The sequence below is a fragment of the Saccopteryx leptura genome, chromosome 5 (genome assembly GCF_036850995.1).
Source record: "Saccopteryx leptura isolate mSacLep1 chromosome 5, mSacLep1_pri_phased_curated, whole genome shotgun sequence".
NCBI lineage: Eukaryota > Metazoa > Chordata > Mammalia > Chiroptera > Emballonuridae > Saccopteryx > Saccopteryx leptura.
Genome location: NC_089507.1, coordinates 59,794,790 through 59,822,376, shown reverse-complemented (window position 1 = coordinate 59,822,376; position 27,587 = coordinate 59,794,790). Strand labels below are relative to the sequence as shown.

Sequence of the window (27,587 nt, the reverse complement as noted above, 5' to 3'; positions counted from 1 at the left end):
CCACTAGTGGGCGGTAGGGAGCAGGTTGACTACCAATGGTCTATACCGAGATCACTGAATCCCACTGTTGATTCCTAGAGAAACCACTTACACTAGCACTTGATCAAATAAGACCAATGCAGTCTATGAAAAGAGGTTGAATTCTGTTCCTCTCTGGCAGATTTCTAGTTGCCCCCATACCTATGTCTCCTTTAAAAATTATTAATTAATTTTAAAAATTAAATACACTATTTCTTAGGGCAGTTTTAGATTCATAGCAAAACTGTGTGGACCAAATATATCTTTCATTTTCCTTGCTTAGTAAGAGAACCCCTAATTTTTAACTTAGTACATAGCTTCCAAAATAAATATTATGTCTCAGCTTCCCTTAGAGCTGGGTTTATCCATATAACTAAATTCTGATCAGTAGAATATATGTGAAGTTCCACATACAATTTCAATTAGTACTCAAGGATCAGGGATGTCCCTTCTTTGTCCCTTATTCTTTTTAGCTTGGATAAAGATGTAATGGCTGAACAGAAACTGGATTTTTGTTGAATTGGGATGGTTGGGAGAGGGTGGAGGGGAGGACAGGGTGTGACTGTCAGTTTTATGTGTCAACTTGGCAAGGCTAGAGTCCTCAGTTATTTAACCAAATACTAGATGTCAGTAATAGTAGGTGTTGCTATGAAGGCGTTTTGTAGATATAACTAGAGTCCATTACAGTTACTTTAAGTAAGGGAAATCATCTTAGATATTATATGTGGGGCTAATTCAGTCAACTGAAAGGCCATGAGAGCAGATCTGAGGCTTCTCTGAAGAAGAAAAAATGCTACCTGTGAGCAGCAGCTCCAACTGTGCTAAGAATTCAAGCTTGTCCTTCAGATTTTCCAGCCAGGTCCATAATCGTGTAACCAACCCCTTGCAATAAATCTCAATATATATCTCCTGCCTACTGGTTCTGCCTTTCCTAGAAACCCCAACTGATACAAACAGAATTTTAAAACATCTCAGAGACAGACAAGACCCAGACTGTGCTGGATGATGAAAGTCATAATAAGGAGTTTGGATTTTAAGTATTCAAATCCATTGGGGATTTATGTAGCTGAATAAGATAATTGACTCTAAAAATAATTTTGGCTATTCTGTGTGAATGAATTTGAGATGTACAAAAATGGAGGCAAAGGGACTCATTAGGATGCCATTGGTATGGTTCAGTCGAGATGACTGTGGTTTAACTAGAATATTAGCAACGAATTTTGAGAGATGTGTTCTCACTTGGAGTAGAGCTCATAGGCCTGCAGATAGATTTGGGAGCTCTGAAGAATGAGAGAAAGCAAGGGATCAAAGATAATACTAGGTTTTTGGCCGAAACAATGGGGTTGACGATGTTGCCATTCATTTTCAATGACAATAAATGAGAGACTTTGACTCTTCAGGTCAAAAAATATGACAATATCCTTTTAGCCCAGGATCATGTGGGCTCAAGGTTCCACAAGTGCTTCTCATGTCAGGGTTGGTCTACCAATTGGAGAGCACAGAATCAAAGTGACATCTAAATCTGTCACATTTACACCCATATCTCAAGTGTGCACTAGAAAGAAGTCACTAATTTTGATGACATAGTCAAATCCTGGGCAAAAGTGGTTTGTGTAGGGCTCCTACCTTCATGGATTTCTTCAGCTGCTTCGCATCAAACACTGCCGGAGGAGTCACCAGGGCCACCATGAGATGCTCAAAGTGGCCAGAGAGATCGCCCTTCAAGTCATCCTTCAGTTCCTAACATAAAAAACCCACAAAAGTAAGTGTGACATACTCTTCTCTAAGTCACCTAGTGAAGGATGAACAAATGTAACAATTCAGACAAAAACATACCCATTCACAGGGAATAAACAAACATGGTGAAAATATTTCTATGGATATTTAATCTACATCTTATGATTGTCTCCAAAATGTTCTTCTATTTTATTGAAGGTTTTCTGAAGAAAAGCCAGTGGAAGAAGGTTCCATGGGTGCCACAAATAGAAACTATATTCAGATGCATTTCCCAGGTCCTTGGTATTCACAATGCTTAGATGGGATGAAGAAAGAGGAAGAGGAGGAGGAGCCCTATAATTCACTCCCAGCTTCATTGGTAGGAGTTCTCTTCCTGTCTTGCTTTACAGTGATTGGTAAAAAGCTTCAAAGAGAAGAGGGAAGGGAAGACAGTGGTTGGTCATTTGCCTCTGGTAAGAGTAGAGATCTAGGTCCCATCCTAAGCAGTTTCTGGCCTGACCAGTGGTGGTGCAGTGGATAGAATATCGACCCAGAATGCTGAGCTCTCTGGTTTAAAACTCCAGATTGCCAGCTTGAGGATGGGATTATTGACATAATTCCCAAGGTCACTGGCTTGAGCAAGGGGTCACTGGCTTGGATTGAGCCCCCAGGTCAAGGCACAGATGCAAAGCAATCAGTAAACAACTAAAGCCAAGCGTCTACAAATTGATGCTTCTCTTTCCTCTCCCTTTCATTTTCCGTTTCTATCTTGTAAAAAAAAAAAAAAAAAAAAAAGAGCAGTTTCTGTGACAACAGCAGGGGGAAAATAAATGTGGGGATGTGGGCAGACGTAACTTAGTGCTACTGTTCTTTAATGCCAATTATATAAGTAAGGTCCATCATCCCTGCTTGAAGGCAGGTAACATGGTTTCTATTTCCAATATTCAGAGAAGTGTTACCAAATATTTTTTTTGCTCTTGATTATTTTCAGCTCTGAAATATGCTGGCAGCCTCCCAGACTACTGTGACAATGAGGATACAGACCAATCCTTGGGGCCTGAGGCAGGGGCAGGCTTCTGCATGTAAATTGTATGCAAATAGATGAAATGGAGCCAAGTGTCACTAGCCTTGCTTTAATTGCCACAGGGTGTTTCCTCTTTAAATGCTAAATTCCACCACCATCTGTACTCAACCTAAGACTTGCCAACTGAACCCTACTCCACATGCTCTCATTCTGTCCCACTGTGAGGAACGCTTGTTACCCTTCACCTCTATCCTTCCTCCATATTTTGCAAATCCTGAAAAGCCAACGAATCATTCTTTGGCTCATTCGTGTTTCCTATTCATGAGTGTTGCCTTGCCTAGGAGCTTGGCAATTCACTTAATGCGACAAATGTTTTTTGGGGTCCTGCTCTGTGCAAGGCATTTAAAGGTCAGTTGGACACAATCCTTACTGTTAGGACATTCATGGGAAAAATGGACACATTCAAATATAAAATTTCAATATAATACATTAAGTATCTGATAAAGTGTGAAGGTTAAGTATCTGGGAAGGGTGTCTCAGCAGAGTCTGCAGGCTTGGAGAACCCTTTCCGGAAGTGCTGTCTAGCTGCCTGTGCATGGCCACTAGACACTCTCAGTTCTCACCCGGACGCAGTAGCCCGACTGGTCTCAGTTACCAGTCCCTCCCCTCCATGCTTCATTAGTCACAACAGCTAAAATAATCCTTTAAAACTTTATGTTAGATCCTTTTATTGCCTTGCTTACAAGCCCGCAGTGGTTATCTATTGTTCTCAGAATAAAATCTACACTCTGTACCAAGACTCTAAGGCCCAGTTTATTCTAAATTCTCTCCAACCTCATCTCTTCCCTCTTCTCCCTTGACTTTCTACACTGCTGCCACATTGCAGTTTCTGTTTCTTAAATAGTCCCAGTTTGATTTGGCCTCAGGGCTTTTGCATTCACTGTACCTTCTGTCTGAAATGCTCTTCTCTCCAGAGCAAGCAAAGGTCTTGGTGTTCAGTCTTAGCTGCGACTAAGGTAACAGCCACTCACTGACCCTTCCTCACCACCCAGCCATTCTGCAGCCACCCTCTGTCAATCATTGCACTTTAATTCTTTCATAGCACTTACCAGTATCTGAATTTATTTTATTTACCTATTTATTATTTTTCTAATAGGATGTTAGCTCCATGAGAGAAGAGAGGATCTGCTTTTACACCGGTGAATCTCCAATGTCTAGGATACCTTCTGACTCAGAGTAGTACCCAGCTCCCAACACAGAGTAGTTTATTATTGAACAAAGAAAGTGTATGAAGAAAAAGACACACAAATGTTCTTGTATAGTTCTTAATATAGTTTTTGGTACTTAATAAGTTTTCATTTGGTAAATAAATCAAACATACAATTACATGTACACGTTCAAGTGGAAAGAGAAATGGCTCATCTAAGACGGGATTTATCAGATAACTGGTCAGATAATATTTTGTTCAGCGGGGAGGGAGCTTTCTGCTGCGTTGTAGGATGTTTAAAAACAACCTTGACCTCTACCCATCAGATGCCAGAAAAACCTTCTCTCCCACCAGTTGTGATAATCAAAATATCTGGATAAATTGCCAAATACTCCCTAGAAAGCAAAATTCCTGGTTTAGAGCCACCCATCTAAGGCAACCGTCCTTATTCAACAGGTGAAGAACTGAAGGTCCAGAAAGACCAAATAACAGCTCAAGGCTGTTCAGCCAGTTAAGGGCAAAACCAGGACTCATCCTCCAGGCTGTTAACTGGATACACAGGGTACTTTCTGTTACTTCCAGCTTCAAGCGAAAGATCTGTGGGCATAATCTCATGGGAACACCCCTGGTCCATTAGTGATTAGCTCCTTGCTGCTGGTGTTAATCAAAACATACCTTTCCATATGCCGCTTGATATTCCTTAGCCATCAGCTGCCGCTGTGCGTTCGACCTCCCGGTCAGGATGCTGATGAGCGTTTTCTCGTCGGTCCCTAAGTGGAACAAAAAGAATCTTACTCCCCATCAACCCAAAGACCCTTAATATCTGTCATGAACAAAAGAAAATTAATAGTCTGAAACAAATGCAGACAGGAAGGCATTTTAGTTTTTAATTTCCAGGTTATTACCAGGTTGAAAATTTTCTTTGTTTCCTTGGCTTTTGGCAATGAAATTAACTTTATTCAGATGATCTTGGGGGGAAAAAAAACAATCATTGCCTACATATTCCTCTGACAGAGGGAGCCACAAGGAGCATACTGCTTTTGGATAAGGTGTTTTCACCTGTGTGAGGCTCAGTTACTATTGTGTCACCTTTTCTTTCTCATCTCCATACTTGATAGGAAAATCTCCTTTCTTCTAGGAAAAAAAACCTTGACATTTATTGAGAACCTAGGTATCTTTTAATCATTGTCTTAACAGTCATAGAGGCCCTGGGCAGTAGGCATGATTAAGCTGTCCTAAAGATGAAGACAATAACACTCGGAAAACTTACCTCATTTGCCAAACTCACGCAGCTTTTAACAGGTGTAGCAGGAATCTGACCCCAAATCTCTGACTCTAAAACATGTATCTCTCTCTGGTTCACACCTGTATACCTAAGCACCTAAGTAAAGAATAACATCAGGCCGGGGCTGACACTAGCCTGCCCAAGAATAGCCTGAGATCACTAGCTCCTCGGTCATTATAGTATTGATAATGTGGGAGTCGTGGGAGCCTCCTTAGCAGTAAAGGACTACACCTGGCTTGGGGAACTATGAGTTGGCCTGCATGCATTGGGCCTGCTGCATGACTAGAATGTTATAAATTAACTGGCATGCAAGACTCACCTTCTCTCTGTTGAGATGACCCACACACACCTTGGCTATACATACCCTTTGGCAATCAATGGTGCATACTCTACATCACTTTTCCTCATTATTTCACAATTTTAAGCCCCTTACAATTTCTGTAATTGAGTAAGCCAAATTGGGCAAATGGAACCATTTCATTTTTAGACTGTGATCGAGCAAAAAACAAAAAACAAGAGGAAAAAATTCACAACAGTGTACTAATTGCCAGGGGTTAGGGGGTTGGGGGAGGTAGAGGAGGGTATAGGGGATAAATGGAGACTTGACTGGGTGGTGAACACATAATACAGTGTGTAGATGATGTGTTGTAGAACTGTGCACCTGCAACCTGTATAATAAATCTTTTTTATTTGGCAAGAGAGACAGAGAGAGAGAGAGAGACAGAGACAGACAGGAAGGGAGAGAGATGAGAAGCATCAAGTCATAGCTGCAACACTTCAGTTGTTTATTGATTGCTTCTCATACATGCCTTGACTGGGTGGGGGCAGGGCGCTCCAGTCAAGTCAGTGGCTCCTTGCTCTAGCCTGCGACCTTGGGCTCAAGCCATCAACCATGGGGTCCTGTCTATGATCCCATGCTCAAATCAGCAACCCAACGCTTAAGCTGGTGAGCCCATGCTCAAGCCAGCAACATCAGGGTTTTGAACCTGGGTCATTAGCATCCCAGGTCAGTGCTCTGTTCACTGCACCACTAACTGGTAGGCAAATTCAACTTTAAAAAAGTAAAATATAATCTAATTTGCTTCAACATTTAAAAAGGGATTGTAAACCATGACTCACCAATTCCTCGGATTGCCTTACGAACTGCTTCAGCATCCACTGATGGACTAAAGCCAGGATAATCTCTCACTGTCCCTCGGTGTCCCACCTAAAAGGCAATATCTGACAGTCCCACTAGTTCAAAATTACATCTTTGTTTATATTACATATGCATACCCCCATATACATTTTGGAAACATAACAAACCCATCATTTGCACGCCTTCTTATCCTCTTGGGTGTTTAAGAGAGAAGCAGGCAATATGTCACTAACTGCATATTTAATAAGGCTTCTCCTTTTTTTCATCTTGTGTAACAAATAAGAAATGTAGAATATTCATTCTCTAGAGCAATACATTATATTAATCCTGGTAACTGAAGAATATTTGCTTTAAAGTGGCGTCAGCATCAAAGCAAAAAGGAAGTGGGTCTGTCCTACATCCGGTTCATTTTCAAGTTCATTTCTAAGCTCTTCATTGCACCTCACACAAAAGTAATTGTGGTTTATAGTCTTCAAGATGTTTCAACCCTTGAGTAGTACGAACATTCATGTACGTCCTCATGCCTCCTGACCATCCAGAGTAAAAAAATTTTTATTTTAAAAACATGTAAGCCAACATTAAAAAAAGGCAAATGTATGTTCTCCTTGTTTACATAAATTGGTTATCAAACAAACATGATTTTAAGTTAATAAAACTGTAACTGGAACTAATTTCATTTTTTGAAAAAAAAAAAAAACAAAAAACTCACCCCCGGGGGTCAGTAAGCATGAAAAAGACTCACTACTCAAAGGATTAATATTGACCACTGCCCTTGGGGAACCCTGCACTAAAGGATACATAAATGAAAACCCCATTAGAACTGCCTGTTGCTAAGCTTTGTTTAATGGATGAGCAATTGCAGCCAATAAATTCTCTCCAGAAAGCTCCACTGACATAGATCTTAAGGAACTGCATGGAAATGAAAAATGCCACAATACTAATTTTAAACGGATAAATGAAAAACATGTCATGTCAGGAATCTGGAAAGACTGTCCTACAGAAGGAATAAAATATCTTAAAACTGCTTAAGAGACTGTAGAACAGCTACAAGACTTTGAAAGTAAACATGTCCTTATATGGTATTTTCTAACTCTTTGAATAAAAATCTATCTTTACAGTAACAATGTTTTGTTTTGTTTTTTTTCCCCTAAACAGATTTCCCCTCTTAGTACTGAAAAATACTGGTTCTCTTATTTTGGCTTCACTTGGGCTCCCCTGAAGTGTTTCATATTTTCATGAAAAGACATTATCTTGTCACACTAAAGTGATGGACGATTAATGTCCACAGTAAAAAAGGACAGTCTGTTGAGTCAATAAATTAGGTTGAACAATTTGTTTCAACACAATCAAATATCATTAAATCTTACAGTATCCAAAAGAAAGAATTTTGATTCTAAAAAAGTAATTGTAATGAGTCAGAAACTAGATGTGGATGTGCCTGATCTACCAGCAACTGTAAGAACCCAGTCACTTCAACATAATCATTGGAGAATTCTCTTTATCCGGGGCTTAGTAACTATTTTGTGGATTCATGGAGTCAATGGCTTCATATCAACTCTCTCCATTTATGAACTTCTGTGTTTATCTTACGTGTCCACCTTTCCATGTGTGGCATGTTAGAGGAACCGCCACAATATCATAGTATTTGAGTGCTTTATGCCCTGCCCTATACTAGACATTTTATAGCCGAACTATAACCTATATAACGGTTTTGAGGAAGGTGTAAAAGGAACACATTTCACATTCAAGACGCCAAGATTTAAGAAGGCTGGAGAATCGGCTCAAGTTCACAGCTAGTTAAGCAGTAGCATCTGAATTTGAATGCAGTCACAACCATGGCAGTCCATTCCTAGTCTTTCTTAAAATCTGGCCTCTGAATAACCTGGAGTGATTGCACATGACCAGGTCCGGTCCTAGACACGCTGACTCATATTCCTTAGGAATGTGGTGCTAGGGTAGACATTACACATGCAAGAAGCTCCCCAGGTGATTGTGTGTCATGCAGATAAATATGGTGGCTTCTGAATTCAAAAAGACAAAATTTGTAGTCTGATTCTGATTATTCATGAATTATGAAAACTCAAGGTTTCCAGACCAGCTGTGACATTTTCACTGCCCTATACTACCTACACATCAAAATATGCTGGAATTCCAATGTGCAAAGTTGGAGAAGAAATTTCCAGTCTGTTTTACAACTTGATAGCTAGTAAGAATTAAGAGGGAATTACTCATTTAGTTAAAAGCAAAAAAACTAAACACCCCCTCTGCACACACACATACCAGGTTGAAAAAGTGGTACAGGCATTCTGAAGTAGACTCTCAGTGATTTCAAACTGTTTCAGTTATTTAAATGAGCAGCTTTGTTTATTTGATGGACTTGGTTTCGCAGAACATTCAGAAATATTTGCATGACTTAGGAAAAACTCTTACAGTAAAAGAAATCAATAGAATTTTTTAAACTAATACATGCCAGGCAGTAAACAATATGTTTTATAGACAACTTATTTAATGTTTACAATGGCCTTAAAAAGAGGGATTTTGTTATTTCCACTTTAAAATGGAAGAAACTTGATCTTGGAAGAATTATTTGCTTAACATAAGTCTGCTAATAAGGACAGCCTCAGAATTTGAACCCATCTCTTTGTGTCTAAAACGCTCTGTGCTCATGCCTCACAGGAGTCCACAGAGTGGTTCTCAAAGTGTGGTTCCTGGATCATTGGGCAGCGTCCACATCAAAATCAGCAAGGACCTTACTAACAATGCACATTCTCAGGCCACACCTCGGTCTCAGAAATCAGCAGCTCTGGGGCTAAGACTCAGGAATTGTGTTTTTAACAAAGTCCCCCAAATGATTTTAATGCATTCTAAAGTTTAAAACCCACTGCTCTATTTAGTCTCAGCTGCCCAGGAAAACAAAGCAAAAACGGGCAAACAAGTCCTAGATTCTTTCATGGGTGTGGAAAAAGAATTTGATGATGAGCTCATTGTTTCCGGAATGTTGGCGCTTTTGCAGCCAAACAAAACTAAGTACAGGGTGGGGCAAAAGTAGCTTTACAGTTAGGAGTACACAAAACACAGAGTTTATTCTCGTATAATTATTTATCAAGTATTGTATTGTTTTCCATACAAACAACTGTAAACCTACTTTTGCCCCACCCTGTATTTGCATTGCCTGCTTCATTGCAGGCTTAATTCCTTGATATTTAAATTACTAACCAATGTTTGACTTTATTTCCAACTAATTCTATTACCCTAACCAAGTGTCAGTGCTGGAGTAGGACACTGTATGAATACTTGCCAGTCTTTCTTTTTAAGAAAAAATCATGTTTAATCAGATCTCCATCCACATCCCTTAAACACACTTAACTGCCTCCCTTTTCTCAAGCTTGACCTTCAGATGCCCCAACAGGAAATATGACCCTAAAACCAGTTGGAAAAGAAATGAAAGCAAGCAATGTGTAAATAAAGGGGGGAAATAACAGGTGCTCTTCACATGAATAACAATTGCTGCTACTTACTGTGGGCAGGTACCGTGCTAACTGTGTTTCCAGCACTAACTAGCTCATTCAACCCTCACAACAAACTTATAAGGCAGATATACTAAATTCTACTCACAGATGAGAATAAAGCGGATCCTTAAGTAACTTGCCCACGTTCGCAGCCAGCAAGTGATCAGTCTCATCGATCTTTGCTGCTAACTACTAGGCTAGGCTGCCTCTCCTTTGAACCACCTTCTTCCTGACAATATAGTTTGCCCTGATCTTCTAAAGCTGTCCTTTGGAGATCAGATATAGAGCACGAGGTGTTGAAGCCACTGATGTGGCAAGCTGAGCAGGGGGATTTGTCTGATACAACCCCCCGAGAGAGGCCAGTCTGTTGTTGACTCATGAAAACCAAGCATATTTCTTCATGCAAAGTGCACCGGGTTTGCAAGAAGTTAAACACTAATATTTAGACAAATGAATAAAAGAAAAAAAACACAAGGTGCCCATTCTGTTGACAAGAAACATTTAAAGCCAAATGCCCCAGAACAGAGCACTGCTGCGGTATGTTTTGAAGGTGAGGCAGAGCCGAACCATCTCTCACTTCATACAGCCCTGTAAGGTCATATCCCAAAGTCAAGCTTCCAAATCAGTGCCTCATGTAAACCTTCAGGACTCAGCAACTCTCGAAGAGCCAGGGAGAAATAATCATTCTCTCTGCTCAATGTCAAAATAGACTGGTCATCAAGGTTTCTGATCAAAGGAAAAATGAAGTAGATTTAAAAAAAATAAAGCAACTTGGAAGATGTAAAACTTCTCTTCCGATTTTTCAAGTAAAAGGTCATTTTCAAAACCAAAGAAAGTTTACCATGAAAGGCCTGAAATAAAATATGGTTCAGTGTGGAGGTGCTATGGGTTGAAGTGTGTTCTCCCCGAAAAGGTATGTTGAAGTCCTAATTCACAGTACTTCAGAATGTGGACCTACCCAGGATAAGGTTACTGCTGATATGATTAGCTAAGATGAGGTTATACTGGGGTCGGGTGGGCCCTAATCTAATCTAACTGAAGAGAACCATGTGAAGACAGATATATGCAGGGAGAATGTGACGTGACGATGAGGGGATGAAGCAAAGACTGGAGTGGTACCACGGATGACCAGAGATTGCAGCAAACCACCAGAAGCCAGGAAGAGTCGATGAAGGAGTCCCCTACAGGTTTCAGAGGGAGCATGGCCCTACCAACACCATGATTTCTGACTTTTAGCCTCCAGAACTGAAAGACAGTACATTTCTTTTGTTTAAAACCATCTATCCAGTTCATGGCACTTTGTAACTACAGCCCCAGGAAACTGATACAGAAGGTAAGATGTCAGAGAAAAAGATTGGTAACCGTGAGGTCCTGCAGGGCAAATACCCGGGGCCCTATCTTCTTCCAGAAGCTGGCAGAGACCAGTGCTAACAGACGGCTCCCCATCGCTTTGGCAGGCAGGCACGCTCTCCTCCCAGGGCAGCAAAGAGAAGCAGGGGGTGGGAAGCAGAGGTTGGCAGCCTCAGGGATGCCCGGCAGAGGCGAGGCTGACATTATGGCTTTGTTATGTTAGCAATGCATCTAGGAGGTCCAGAGATGTTTGCATTTCATCTTGTACTCCCTCCAAGGAGAAACTATCCACACTTGCCAGCTTTTCTTTTTCTGATTTCATCAGGGCAGTCACAGAGCAATAGTGTTGGAATGTGGGAACAGAAGAGAGTGTCGGGCTGGAGTAGATAGATAAATGTGATTGTTAGAGAAGCTAGGGGTAAACAAGTAATCTGTGTTGTGTTTTCCCTGGAACCCAGACTATATTGACAGAAACCTAACCCCTCAGAAGCACGTGTCACTCACGGTTAACCCAGGGGCACTCAGCCTTTGCTTTGGCTCCTGGGCCTCCTTCTGCGGGTTTCCTACCATACCAGCTGGCCTCTGTCTGACCTTTATAAAACAGGTTCTTCTAAAAGAGAAAGTCTCTCTTTTCTTCCCCTCTGACCCTGCTGTGGGTTATTCCCACCACTCTCCCTTCTGTATGCAGACAACTCCCACACTTCCATCTCCGGCCCAGACTTTTATCTTGAACTCTGGTCTTGTCTATTCAATGTCTACTTGATGTATCTATTTTTCTATCTCACACATCAACTCATTATTTCCTCCCAAGCTGGTTTCTTGCATACGCTTACATGGGACGCATTTGTGTTTTGTAAGTATCTGTTCATTTAACCTCAAAGCCACCCTACGATGACCCCATTTACAGGGGTCAGACTTAGGCACAGAGAGGCAAGACACTTGTCTAAAGTCACAGAGCTTGTGTGTGTGGCACAGTCAGGACTGAACCCAGGAAATCCAATGCCAGTCTCTGAGCTTGTCCCCAATCTGTTCCATCTCTTTAAATGGCACCACCACCAACCAAAACCCGGGAGTCTCTTTTGCTTCCTTCATCACTCTTTCCCTCAAATCCAATCATCAGCAAGACCTGTTGAGACTCTCTGAAAAAGACAATCTCATGCGCACTTCTTCCTCCTTCCTTGCGGCTGCTATCATCCAAGTCGCCATCGCTCTCCTGGATGTGGACATGGCACTAGCCTCCCGCCCCACTTCCTTCTGCTGCCCACCTCCCACCATTTCCCACGTAGCAGCCTAGGGATCTGTGAGAGATCTAGGTCAGGTCATGGCATTCCCTGACTGAACACCCTTCTCTGACCTCCCACTGGATACTGAATAGAGTCCAAACTCCTTGCACCATCCACATGGCTGGCAATGTTGACCTACTTCCCTCACTGCCCTCACCTTTGCTCATTTCACTTCAGTTCTCTGAGGGTCCAGCTGATATATGTTGAACTCTTTCTCATCTTAACTTAGCCTTTGTACATGCTGTTCCCTCCATGTGGAATGATTTTCTGCCTTCAGTTCCGTGTACAGAGGTCATCCTCTCGGCTCTGGCCATCCACCCTGGCCACTTGACCTGAGTGGGTCCTCTCCCACTATTCTCCATCTCAGGAGCCTTTCCGCCTTAGGGCACTCAGCATTCCATAATATCGCTCACTGTTTATGTCTGTCTCTACCTCCTCTAAAATAAAGTTCCAGAGGGCAGAGACCTTCTGTTTTTATTTATTTTTTATTTTTTTTGTATTTTTCTGCAGTTGGAAACGAGGAGGCAGTCAGACAGACTCCCGTATATGCCCGACCAGGATCCACCTGGCACGCCCACCAGGGGGCGATTCTCTGCCCATTTGGGGCATCGTTCTGTTGCAACCATAGCCATTCTAGCACCTGAGGCAGAGGCCATAGAGCCATCCTCAGCGCCCAGGCCAACTTTGCTCCAATGGAGCCTTGGCTGTAGGAGGGGAAGAGAGAGATAGAGAGGAAGGAGAGGGGGACGGGTGGAGAAGCAGATGGATGCTTCTCCTGTGTGCCCTGGCCAGGAATCGAACCCAGGACTGCTGCACGCCAGTCCGATGCTCTACCATTGAGAGACCTTTTGTTTTAAATATATCCAGCTCCTAGCCCAGTGCTTAGCTTCTAGATAGGGTCATAATCAGTGACTGTGAATGAGTTTTGCTGAAAGTAGATGGAAACAATGACATCCCCAGGTATGGATTTTCTCCAAGGCTTATACTAGACAATGGCCTGATGAAGTTGTTTTTTTCAAATACCCACAGTCCAGAAATCAGAGTGGTTGGTCATTGTATACTGGGAGATTTGGGAGTATTTCAGTGACCACTTACAGCACCACAGGCTAGTTCAGGTCTTTCAAAGCTGGTTCCAGACACTGGGATTGATGCCTGGTGCACTAGGGTGTTTCTAGTGATTCTATCTTCTCTCTAAGCTCTCATTCTCTGACAAAAGCAGCAAATCCAACTATCTGTATTGAGCTTGAAACATTGGGCCCCAGAAAGACTTTATCAACACAAATGTCTTCTCATTAATTTTCATTATTATTTGTTGGAAGCAGATTATAAAATAATATAGTTTTATTATATTAGATGTTTTGCCCATCTGGGGCTGCTGCTCCGTTGCTTGGCAACCAAGCTATTTTAGCACCTGAGGCGAGGCCATGGAGCCATCCTCAGCACCCGACGCCAACTTGCTCAAGCCATTCGGGCCATGGCTGCGGTGGGGTGGGAAGAAAAGAGAGAGAGAAGAAGAGGTGGAGAAGCAGATGGTCGCTTCTCCTGTGTGTCCTGAATAGAACCCAGGACTTCCACACACTGGGAAAACGTTCTACCGCTGAGCCAAACGGCTAGGGCTAAAATAATTTATATACATTTTCTTTTCTTTTGACTTATCTAGTACCAGTATCTGAAGATTATATTTTTTTGTATCATAATCAAAGTCAGGTGTTTAATTTAAATAAGTTCTGGGCCAAAGTCTACTCTCTGCCAAGTTGAAGACAAATGTGGCTATTCTAGCCACATCCACAGCTCTGTCCATATCTAACTTCATCCCCTGGGGACCTAAGAGACCTGTACTCTGACTGTGGAAGGTCAGGGAACTTGGCTCTCTGTAGTGGGAAATCTGGCATCACCCCCATCCTGTTAAAGGAGTGCTTGCCTAGAGAACAGTGGCTACCTTGGCAGGATTTGGGGAGTGCTATGGTGACACCCATTCCCTTCCCTCTTCACTCCTATTGGAATGGAAATCCACCAGTGAGGGACTGAGATCAGGGACGTTTACTGTTTGTAACATTCTGGAAGGAACATTTCTTGTATCACTGGCCAAGGTCATTAATGCCCACATGACATAGAAGCAAAATGCATCATTTTATTGGTTTTGCATACTTGTATTTGGAAAGTGAAAATCCTGACAATAAATTGCTACAGATTTAAGAACGCTTCCTAATGTAAAGTAAACCTGGATTACAGACAGTCCTTGAATAGTCCGTGCAAAGGCTATCGAAACTACTGGGATTCTATGGGGCCCTCAGAGGATCTTAAAGGAACAAAAAGAGAGAATTATAATGCCTCCTCAAACCTCCTTTACTGCCTCCTAACATTCATGGGGATTTTCTTAATACTCTAGTAATACCCCTAGCCCACCTGCCTCAGCGCTTCTCGCCTGCTGATCCCTTTGCCTGGATGTTCCTCCTACGATATTCTGCTAGCTCACTTCATGTTGACTTCTGCTCACACATCTGAACAGAAAGCACACTCTCCTCCTCACTCTCATTGTCTACCTCTGCTTTTCTCTGGAGTACTTAAAACAGACTTTCTTTATTATGCATTTATTTCTTCATTTATTATCTATTTTCCGTAATAAAATCAAAGGTATGGGCCTGACCTGTGGTGGTGCAGTGGATAAAGCGTCGACCTGGAAATGCTAAGGTCGCCGGTTCGAAACCCTGGGCTTGCCTGGTCAAGGCACATATGGGAGTTGATGCTTCCAGCTCCTCCCCCCCTTCTCTCTCTCTCTCTCTCCTCTCTCTCCCTCTCTGTCTCTCTCTCTCTCCTCTCTAAAAATGAATAAATAAAATTTAAAAAAAATCAAAGGTATGTAAGAGCTATGCTTTTTTTATTTTATTATTCTTTCTCTGCTGTATCCCCAGAGCCTAAAACACCATCTGGCACACAGTAGATGTTTAGTAGATATTTGTTAAATGAATAAGTGAATAAAAATGCTTTGTTTTCAGGTCTTGCTTTCTTCGATAATTCTCAAATGCCATACAGAATTTTCAAAGCTCCAAGCTGCATGTCAAATGTCTGACAAATGCATTCTCCATCTTTTCTTAATCCTGTTCACATGGAGCTGTCACTACTCCTATGTAAAAATGCCTCCAGAACCTAAAGGAGGTATATAGTTAATCGAACAAAAATAGCTGAAAATGAAAGAAGCAAAGATATGATAGTAGAGGAAGGAGCAGACTTCAAGAATTTTTGCCCTTTTGACTTATTCTTTTAATTCATTGAGAACCCTTTTATTATTCTTGTTGTTCAGGACTTTAAATACACACACACACACACACACACACACTTTTTTTTTTGTGAGAGAGACAGAGACAGAGAAAGAAATGGAGAAAGATGAGAAGCATCAACTCATCAACTTGTAGTTGTGGCACTTTAGTTGTTCATTGATTGCTTTCTCATATGTGCCTTGCCCGGGGGGTTCCAGCTGAGCCAGTGACCCCTTGCTCAGGCCAGCGACCTTTGAGCTCAAGTCAGTGACCACGGGGTCATGCCTATGATCTCACATTCATGTCAGCAACTCCACATTCAAACCAGATGAGCCGGCTCTCAAGCTGGATGAGCCCACACTCAAACAGGTGACCTCAGGATTTCAAACCTGGATCCTCAGCCTCTCAGGCCCACACTCTATCCACTGTGCCACCACCTGGTCAGGCTAAAATATTTTTCTAACTGCTTTGCATCCACCAAAAAGTAGACTTTCAAGAGAATCAGATCATACCTTTTCCCTTTCACATTCTTTGCTCTTAATATAAAATTTTCTTTTTCTTGTTGTTTCTGATTTACCAGGCTTCTTCCAACGCTACTCATTAGACTGATAAATTACACTTTTTATTACTATTAAATATGAAAGATGGACCCTCCTCCTTGGTGTCTGGGTTTGGGTCGGGGAGTGGCAAAGAACAGATATTTACTGTTAATTCCATTCACTCCCAGGAAGCCTCTCTCCTCCTTCGCAGTTACACAGGACTTCTCAGGCTTTGTCCTGAAACAAAATGCTTGTGTTTTGATTTGAAATCCAGACCTAACCTGTTTTTCTTTAACTTCCTGCAGAGAGCCATTTATGTAACTGTCTGAGTGCCAATATTTATCTAAAGAAGCTTCAGGAACATGGTTTAAAACACACCAGACAGGAAGTTATAATCTTGTTGAAGAATACTTCATCATTATATACTGCTCTGCTTGGGATGCAAAAGGTCTATTTCAGTTAAAATAGTTAGACAGCCAGATAGATCTTCCAGGCCTGAGGTGTGGCAGACAGGAAGGAGACCAGAGGAGAAATTCAGTGCATCCACATGGGTGTAACACAGGGGTTCCTCCACATGGATTAAATCTGCATGGTCAGGAAGAGCAACTACACCTGGAAATAAAAGTCCAATGTGATGTCCCAACCAAAGCAAGAAAGGGGATCTCATAGACCCCTTGTGCCCAGGACCAACAGCATCCAAATGCACAGGGCTGGTGTCATCCGTGGGACAGAATTTGAAAGGCATTACCTTCCCATGATCCTCTCTCATATCAGCACACTGCATTCATCCTGGAAGCCCTACCACTGATGTTGTTCCTCTGGGTTACACAGCAGAAATGCGAACATACTGCATTTCCCCATGTATAAGACGCACCTTTTTCCAAAATATTTGGGGTCTAAAAATGGGGTGCACCTTACACAGTGGTTGTAGAAGTGTGGCATTTCAAATACCATAGATGAGACTGAGGACGAGGCAATATATGAAGACAGTGATTCGTCATCAGACACAGATGAAGACAAGCTAATGGATGGGAGATTTGACAGTGATGAGGAGTTGTATGAATTTTATGATGACTAAAACTTGAGTTCAATAACTTTATGTAATACATTTGTTTTTCAAATTTCAGGCCCCAAAATGAAGGTGTGTCTTATACATGGGAGCGTCTTATGCGCAAGGAAATATGGCATGTCCTCTGGTGTCAAGCTGCACTAATCTTCTTCCCAGGAAAGAGAGGAAGGATCTATGGGGGAAGGGAAGCTGCATTCTCTAATTCTCAACTTAGGTACACCTTCTTCAAATTTTCCTCCATCAAGAAGCCCTTTTATTATTTTTTTCTCCATGGACCTCATGTTTTGAATGATTCTGCCTGCCACTCTGTATTTATTATGAAACATTAACTCATTTTCCTGTTACTTATTATGAAATTTGTAACTTCCAGTCAGAGTTTCTGATCAGCACAAGATAACCAGTGCCAGTATTGATATAATTTTAGTAAAAAAAAAATAAAAATATATGATGTTTTAGAAACCCTGTAGACCTTGGTGTGAGTTATGTATATAAGGTATAATGAAGAACATAGCTGGTCTTTGTCCTGAGTTCAAAGCACAGAGGTTCAAAAACCATTATAAGTTCCTGAGTGATCAAAGTGTCTTTATTATGTTAATGATGCCTTAGCATCAGGGATGGCCATTAAAAAGACCAGCCATGACTGGATTAGAGGGTTGGCACTTCGAGAAGGGAAAAGAACTGGAGATTGCATTCAATCACGTGGCCAGTGATCCAATCAACTGCACCTATGCAGTGAAAATTCTGGCCACTGAGGCCTGGAAGAATTTCCTAGCTGGTGAACTCTCCTAGGTGAAAGAAAAAACCCAAAAGTTAGTAATTTGGCTTCAGTAACAGTAGCTTTTAGTTGTAATCAATAGGAAATTATGCAAGGGCTAGGAAATAGCTAATTAGTACATTTGCTTTTGATTTTCTCTTGATTTCTATATAACCATCCTTTTTGAAATGTAGCAGGAACCTTATTTTTCATGCAGCCCCTGGGAAGCATCCAGGAGGAACCCAGAGATTAAGAAAGGGTACAGACAGTAGACATATTCCCAATATACTAATCTTACACTCCATGTTGTGGAATTGTCTGAGCGTTGTTGTTGTTTTTTCCCAGGCATAGGAATAGCAACCCAACAGCTTCCCTACCCCAGATAATAGGCCTTGAAAACCAGATCAAACGCAGGACTCCACAGCCCTGACTGTGGAGTACTTGGACCTAATCTAAGTCCTTGAGAAAATGAACAAGGCCAGAAACCTTATGTCCAAGGACAGTGAGCATGCCAAGGATAAGCGAAGAACAGGATCTGGACCTGAGAAAGGACACGTACTCACCTTCTTTTCCCATCTTTTTTTTTTTTTTTTTTTTTGCATATTTCTGAAGCTGGAAACAGGGAGAGATAGTCAGACAGACTCCCGCATGCGCCCGACCGGGATCCACCCGGCACGCCCATCATGGGGCAACGCTCTGCCCACCAGGGGGTGATGCTCTGCCCACCAGGGGGCGATGTTCTGCCCACCAGGGGGCGATGCTCTGCCCATCCTGGGCGTCGCCATGTTGCGACCGGAGCCACTCTAGCGCCTGGGGCAGAGGCCACAGAGCCATCCCCAGCGCCCGGGCCATCTTTTGCTCCAATGGAGCCTTGGCTGCGGGAGGGGAAGAGAGAGACAGAGAGGAAGGCGCGGCGGAGGGGTGGAGAAGCAAATGGGCGCTTCTCCTGTGTGCCCTGGCCGGGAATCGAACCCGGGTCCTCCGCACGCTAGGCCGACGCTCTACCGCTGAGCCAACCGGCCAGGGCCTTTTCCCATCTTTAACTAGCTCTGACCACCCTGTAAAACTGGCCTGCAAACTGAGGCTATTAAGGCAGGTTTTTGGATCTGAAGTCTGCTGCTTTCTCGGGTTGCTGGCAATTTGATTAAAGACACTCATATTCCACTCAGTCCTCATCCCCGTGGGCTGGCTCTGCAGTGCTGGGCGACTCAAACCCAAGCTGTTCCAGTAGCAACGGGGAGAGGGCACAGAAACTCTGCGTCCAGGGCCCTTCCAGGCCTCACCCTGTGGGCAGTCTGTGTAATAAAACTGTAATTGTAGGTATAGCACTTTCACTGAGTTCTGTGAGTTGTTCCAGGTAACTATCAAACCTGAGAAGTTCATAGAAATCCCCAAATTTAGAGCTAATTGGTCAGAAATACAGGTAGTTCTAGGACTTGTGGCTGGCATCTGAAGTGAGGACTGAGCCTTTAACCTTTGGAGTCTGAGAGTGATCTCTGGTATTGTCAAAATTGTGTGCAGGAATGAGCATTATATGTCCTCAAGATATATATACATATAAATGTCTAAACTCACAGAATATACACCACCAAGAGTGAACTGTAATATAACTATGGACTCTGGGTGATAGTGTGTCAAGGTAGGTTCATCAATGATAACCAATGTAGGACTCTGGTGGCGATGCTGACACTGGGGGAGGCTGCACCTGTGTGGGGTCAGGGGACACATGGGAAATCTCTGTGCCTCCTTCTCAATTTTGTTGTGAACCTAAAATTACTCTAAAAATAGTCTTACATATATATATATACATATTCATACACACACACACATACACACACACACACACATTCTAGGAAATACTGAAAACAGAAGTTGTCAGAAAGATTCCATTGGGGGAAAATCTATCTGTTCTTTGTAGCTCAGAGAAAGCATTCCATTGGGGAGGGGGATGCTGTTGATTTGAAATAAACTCAGGCCCAGTAAACGGGCAGACTCTCCTTTACTAAAATAGTTGCAGGGATATTAATTAGCAAGGAATATGTTTTTAGAAAAAAATTAATATATAGAAACACTAATGATTATACTTACTGAGTGCTCACCATGTGACAGGCACTCTTAATGCATTTCCCATGAACTGATTTTATGCTTACAAACACTGGATGAGGTAGGTATTGTTATTACACCCACTTACAGAGGAGGAGATTGACAGAGACTAAGTATTTTGTTCAATGTTGTATTCAAGAGTCTGCCTTTTAACCAATTAGACAGTTAGGAGAAAGAGAACTAGGATTGTGGCTTTACTATTTTCATTCTGCTCTCAGTAGAGCTCACTGCACTAGATACTTTCTGCTTTAATTGTTAACCCTTCGGATGTACCCTTTCAAAACAAAGTTAGTAGGCATCATATTTATGGGAAGTTATATTTTAGTAAAACTCCTTTCATCCCTTGGTCCAGAGTGGCTCTTTGTTCTCCTTCCTCATTTTGCAAATTAAGAATGTGAAACGGAAGGAAGAGGTATAGCAAGGTAAGGTGTTATAAGGGTTCATGATAACTACAATTATGAGTTAGTTTAGAAATATTTTAGTTCCATAATAAAAATACTAATAGCAATGTGAGAGTTTGAACAAAAAATAACTATACTTCAAAAATAAGTTAAGAATTGACTGAGGAGGAAATAGCCCAGAATATTTGCATGAGAAAGCCAGTGTTGTAGAAGGCACACAGAAAAAATACTATTATGTATCTAATTAAAAAGTCACATTTGAAGATATTCTCATTTGTGGGTTGCCTGAGTGCTTACTGTGTACTTAATGGCAATATATGACAAAGGACCCTGAATCAGAGTACAAACCACTGAGACAGCAAGTCCTTTCCTCAGGGTTAAGCAGTAGAACACATGCTTGACAGAGATAGTCAACATTTCCAAACAAAGGAAACAGTAATGCAACATAGATTTTACACTCAACTGAAACAATGGGAGCTTGCAACACTCCTAGAGAGAATATACAGAACTAGCAAACCAAACACTCCTTCATCTCCATTAGCAAAGACTGAAGTCTTCTCTCTTGATCAGACTAATTCAGTAAACTCACCATGCACTGGTAACCACAAACCATCTATAGTTTGTAGAAAAACGCTGACTTGATTGCTCATTTGTGTTTGTATGTGTGCTTGTGTGTAACAAAGAACAAGAGAACAGATAAAACTTAGTGATAAGAATAGTTACAGAAATCTGAGGGTCTTTTAAATTGTGGTAAAAAAGCATAGCATAAAGTTTACCACATTTGCCCTTTTCAAGCGTACAGTTCAGTAGTGGTGAGGCTGTTCAGTGTGATAAATCAGGTCTCCAGAACTTTTTCATGGTGCAGGAAAGAAACTCTTTACCGATAAAGCAATGACTCCCCCTTTCCCCTCCCGAGCCATAATTCTATTTTCTCTCAGTGTGAATTTGACTACTTTAGATACTTCAGATAAATGGAACCATATTGTATTTTGCCATTTTATTACTCGCCTATTTCACTTAGTATAATGTCCCCAGGGTTCATCTGTGTTGTAGCATGTGTGAGAATTCTTTCCTTTATAAAGCCGAATAATATTCCACTGTATGTACAGACCACGTTTTGTTTATCTATTTGTCTGCTGATAGACATCTGGGTTGTTTCCACATCTGGCTATTGTGGATACTGCTGCTCTGAACATAGGAGTGCAGAGATCTCTTGAAGATTCTGCTTTCAATATTTTTGGATATTTACAGTGGAACTTCTGGATCAATGGTAGTTCTAGTTTCAATTTTTTTTTTTTGAGAGACAGCCATTCTATTTATCCACAGTAGTTCTGAGTTGTTTTTATATTGGTTCTCAGAGATCTCACTCATAAATATTAATTCTCTAATTTGAGAAGAGGGGGGACAATAGGAACAAAGAGAAGAGGCAGCAGGAGCCTTTTCTTCTCTCATTCTTTCTTTATTAAAGATTTTAAAAAAGATGTATTCATTTTAGAGAGGAGAGAGCAAGAGAGAGAATGAGAGAGAAAGGGGGGAGGAGCAGGAAGCATCAACTCCCATATGTGCCTTGACCAGGCAAGCCCAGGGTTTTGAACCAGCGACCTCAGCATTTCCAGGTCGATGCTTTATCCACTGCGCCACCACAGGTCAGGCACATTCTTGTTAATGATCACGTAAAAGTCGCTATAAATTACAAATGAGTAATTTAGTAATTTTATACCCCATGGATGGACATTTTTGCTGTCCATATGTTTTCATTAATACAAATGAATATCCGTAGGCCCTTATTTATTCATATATCCATATGATAAATACCCAGATGTGAAATTAGTGGATTAAACAGTGTACACATTTAAACATTGATAGCTCTTGCCAAAATAACATCTAAAGGTGTGCCAAGTTTGCCCTGCTAGGAACAGATTCGAACCTGTCTTGCCCAAATCCTTTGCAACACTGGTCTTACTGCATTTTTTTTTACCTTTACCAATTCCTTAGGTAGAAAATGATTTCTTATTGTGTTATTTATATTTCTTTAATTTTCAGAGAGGTGTATTACATTTTCATATGTTTACTGAACATTTATAATTCTTTTCATGTTCTACTCATGTCCCTTGCAAATTTTTCCATAGAGTTCATTTTTCTTATTGATTTATTTGAATTATTTGTATGTTAAGAAAATATGTCTTTTGTCTGATGTGCTGCAAATATTTTTCCCATGGGTTGTCTTCTGACTCTACTAATAGTATTGTTTGCTGTCATAAATTATACATTTATATGTAGTTAAATCAATTTTTTCTTTTAGGCTTTTGATCTCTGTCACAGTTTTAAGTGTCTTTCCCACTCCAAGATTATTTTTTAATTTTACCCACATTCCATCTCTCACTTCAGTATTTTTTTTCTATCTGAAATTTATTTTAATGTAAGAAGGAAGGAGAAATACAGATTTACTTTTTTCCAAACAGCTATAAGTTTTCCTAACAGAATTTACTGAATATGCCATCTTTTCCTCTCTGCAATGATATCATCTTTATCATATAATAAATTTCCAAATTATGTACTAAATAAATTCTCTATTATTGACCTCTCTGCCTTGATGTCGTCATAAGTTATTTTAACTTTGTACCTCTACAATATATTATTACTTTCAAACATCCACAAGCTTTTTGGGCATATTAATATTTTCTTAGATGAACTTGTTTATCAACTTTCAAAAAATTTTTTTTGTATTTTTATTGGACTCAGATAAGTAACTGTGTTAGGAAGGCTTGGTGTTTACTTACCCAGAGAGATGCCATGCTGTCCCACTTCCGCCTGAGTTCAGATCACACTAACCTATTAGAAGAAAAAATATTGCTAAATAGAATAAATCTAGGATTCCGAATACAGTAAGGTCACCAACCCTTAATCTTTAATCCAGTCAACAGAACCAACATTCATAGAGAAACCTCATCAAGAAGAGCATGTGTCTTTAACACCAAGTAGCCACGTGCTAACATTTACTGAGCGCCTGCTATATACAAGAGACGGTGCTAGACGTGGGAAGGGCTCAAAAAAAAAATGCCTGTCTTAAGGGGTTTACAGATATGTTTCCTGGAAAGCCAATTTTTGACTATTTAAAATCCAGTAGAATTACTTTAACTGCTAACTTCTTTTAATCAGGACAGACTACCATTATAGGGAACAAGAAAACCACAGGAAATTATCCCCCATCAATATATATTTTAGCTGGCTTCAATTTGATTTCTTGTGTTTGACTGTGAAATCTCCAATTACATTGTACAAGGCTCGAAGCCTACAGACTGTTATAAACAGTCCGGTCCTGGTAGGATGCAGAGGTGGTAAGGGCCGCTGTGCTATGGAGCCCCAGCTGGGAACCTATATATCAACATTATTCAAGTATGCTGGCATATCTCCAGGGCTGATTTAGAAATGTAAGTTGTTCCCACCCATCCTGGGAACAAAATATTCTAAAAATACAATGACAACCCCAGAACAAAGTTCAACAGGAAATTACACCATTAGTCCCTGAAAATATTTAGCCCTGATATTCTCAAGCTCTCTGTAGCCGAGGGCAGATGGCTCTCTAGTTACAGAGTCTAACTCTCTCTATACATAGGGATAAAAGGAACCACTAGTTCCGGTTTTGCCTCCTCTTAAAGTTAGACACAATTTCTTTGGGCCTCTGTTTCCTTATCTGTAAAAAGGGGAGGGGAGGGCTGTTGCTGGCATTTAATAATATATGTTATCTTATCGGCTAGGTGTTTTGAGTCTTTACTATGTGCCAGGTAATATAAAAAGCACTAAAATGTTAATTTCATAAAGCTAGACATTTTCTCACGTTTGCTCACTGGGGCAATAAAATATTGCTCACAAGGCAATAAAAATATACTCATTGAATGAACGAACGATTTCATATAAACCTCTCAATAATCTAGGTAGCTGTCATTAATACCATTTCCACTTCGCATATGTAGAAGTGGGGCACAGAGAATTAAAATATGACTCTGCTCACAAAAGCTAAGAACAGATTTTAGGCAGCCATTCTCCAAAGACATGACCTTAACCCCATGCTTCTGCCTTACCCAAGTGGTTGTTCCATACATGGTCAAAGCTTATCAAGTATAATATCTATATAATATCTAAATTACTCACCATTATTACTGATTTAAGTTTTAAGAAATAAAGAATTACTTCACAGTGGAAGCCAAATGACCTAACAATAGAACTTGATCCTTTTCTGAAAGGAATTGGAGTAGCTACATCATTTCTTCTTACTTTCTCCTGCATCCTGTTTTTAAATGGATATCTCTACACAACCACATGGCTCTGGGGAAAAGCCTCTGGTTTTCTTTATATCTTTAAATTCACTTTCTGGTCAGTTTGAAGTTTTTTGCCTTTATGAAAGCCGATAGAAACAACTTTGCAAAATAATGTTTTAGTGAGTTACTTATTTTATGATGTTGATTTTAAAAAAGTTGTAATGATCTCTCCCAGAGGGCACAGTCTTGCTTATCTTGCTGTGATCACAAATCCTTGGAAAGAATTAAGCTCTGGGGGTGCAATTTCTTATAAGCAGTCAAAGGCCCCTAGCCATCCAGAACCTCCTAGCCACAATTATCTATATATGGTCATTTGCAATCAAGTACTCAGATCCCCCAGCTGCTGACTCCAATGCTAAAATGCCAGGGGAATGATTCACATCTAGTGAATGAAACTCTGTTGCAATAAAAAAGGTGAGCCCTTTCAAGAAAAAGCAAACTTCTTGGGTTCCCAACGCCCAATATCTAAACACATTCTTCTTCCACCTCCTAAAAAAATAAGTAAAACATAATAAATTGCCCATAGGAAGAGGGCAGTGTGCTCACAAGGACAGGTGGGGTTCCGAGTAATCAGAACGGGCTTGGAACCTGCCCCTCCCTTACTGAGACTTGCCGGACCCAGAGGATCCTCTTGACGCCTTGCTCTTCTGTTCCCAACACCATTAGGTTTGGGAAGGTGGTGATGCCAACTGGATCCCTACACTGCTAGCTGTGTGAAAAGTGAAGGGTCCAGGGCGCCCGGACAGCTGGGGGTCAGCTTACACTCGGAGGTGACCATAGCTGGGTGGCCCTCCTAGGGAAAGAAACTTTTGATCCCCTGGGCGTGTATCCTGGATTCTGAAATGTGGGACGCAGACTCAGTGCGTGCTGACGGCCCTCGGTCCTACACCTGCGGGGCAGGGCGGTGTGCGGCGTGGGCGCCCCGCGTGGCGGGGATCGGGAGGTACGGGGGCTGGACTTACCCTGAAGCGGGGCTCCGTGTGTATGTGTGTGTGCGGGAGAACCGCGAGCCAGGTGTGCGTCCGTGCGCTGGTGCTCCGAAGCTGGTTTCCTGCGGGTCAGCGAGGGCGACCGCTACTGCAACCGCGCCCCTTCCTCTTGCCCCGCCTCCGTCCGGGACTCCACCTGCCTGCCGGCTGCCGGGCTCTGGGAGGGGCGCGGCGGCTCGCGGCTCAGCTCCTGCTCCGCAGGCAGGAGCCCTGGGCTCTCAGAGGTCGCTCAACTTTCCCAAGCGGTCTCCTACCAGCCTCATATTGAAACCCATTCTCTCGGTTTGCACTTCTTCACTTATGTTAAGTTCTTCTTCAGACTTACTGCAACTGCAACTATGATTTCACTGGGGAACAAAATTTTTGTTGCATCCACTAAAACACTTGTTACCTAATTCGAGTGTGCTGATCTCAAATCTGACATTAGTTTTTCTCTGTGAGCTACAGTTCTTTTGCAATTCAAGATTTTAGGTTTTCATCTTATTGTAAGATTTTCAACATTTTGTTTAACATAATGAAGTAGAATGTCTTCTTGGGCATCATCTTTGTGAAAATATAATAATTTATATAATGCAGTAAATATACTAATACACTAAAACAGGGGTCGGGAAACTTTTTGGCTGAGAGAGCCATGAACATCACATATTTTAAAATGTAATTCTGTGAGAACCATAAAACAACCTGTGTACGTTAAGCATTAGCCCATAAAAATTTGGTGCTGTCCCAGAGGACAGCTGTGATTGGCTCCAGCCACCTGCAACCATGAACATGAGCGGTAGGAAATGAATAGATTGTAATACATGAGAATGTTTTATATTTTTAACGTTATTTTTTTTTTTATTAAAGATTTGTCTGCGAGCCAGATGCAGCCATCAAAAGAGCCACCTCTGGCTTAAGCCATAGGTTCCCGACCCCTGCACTAAAAGATATGACTGCATCAGAATTTGTCTACAATTTTGAAATAGAACATATTAAAACACTTATTTTAATCATAAAATTTGTGCAAAACTTATTTAAATTCTATTCAGGCAAAAATTTGCATTTGTAGCTCTTGTGTTTGTGTACTTATTGAGGACAATCTCGTTTGATGCTCCAGCAGTAGTCTGCTCATCACTAACAGCTCCAAGATTTTCGGGAAACTTATCAAGGTGACTGTTCAGGAAGTGAATCTTAACACTCATGTTACATTCAATGTCACGGAAAGCCAACAGCATCCTTTGAACCAGAAGTTCATAGTTTTCTGCTTTTTTGTTGCCGAGGAAGTCCTTTGTAACTGCCACAAAAGACTGCCATGCTGCTTTCTCCTCCTTATTTATCTTCCTGGCAAATTCTTCGTCAAGTATGAGTGATCAAATCTGAGGTCCATTGAATACACCTGCTTTTATCTTCTCAAAAAACAAGGCAGGAAAAGTAGAAATAATATCCATGTCGAAAACATTCACTTTCTCTATTCAAAGCCTGAACAAACTGCTTCATTAAGCCAAGTTTGATGTGACATGGGGGAAAAATGATCCTGTCTCAATTAACTCCAGGTTCATTCCCAATATTTTGCATCCCTACTTCCAGAGCTTCATGTTTTGGCCACTCCTTCTGTGTCCAGTGTTTCTCCCGAGCTCAGCTGTCCCA

At 41.4% G+C, this 27,587-nt stretch overlaps 1 protein-coding gene across 1 annotated transcript in view; it reads right to left on the bottom strand.

Annotated features, from left to right (window-relative positions):
- ANXA3 (annexin A3) overlaps positions 1-26,079 on the bottom strand; it is a 54,323-nt gene extending 28,244 nt beyond the window's left edge. The window contains exons 1-5 of the mRNA XM_066385788.1: positions 25,935-26,079; positions 23,434-23,485; positions 6,370-6,457; positions 4,641-4,735; positions 1,645-1,758 (exon numbers count right to left, since the gene is read on the bottom strand). Of these exons, the coding sequence (XP_066241885.1) occupies positions 1,645-1,758; positions 4,641-4,735; positions 6,370-6,457; positions 23,434-23,448 (312 nt within the window). The 5' untranslated portion in view covers positions 23,449-23,485; positions 25,935-26,079. The remainder of the gene's footprint in view (positions 1-1,644; positions 1,759-4,640; positions 4,736-6,369; positions 6,458-23,433; positions 23,486-25,934) is intronic.
- Between the last annotated feature and the right edge of the window lie 1,508 nt (positions 26,080-27,587).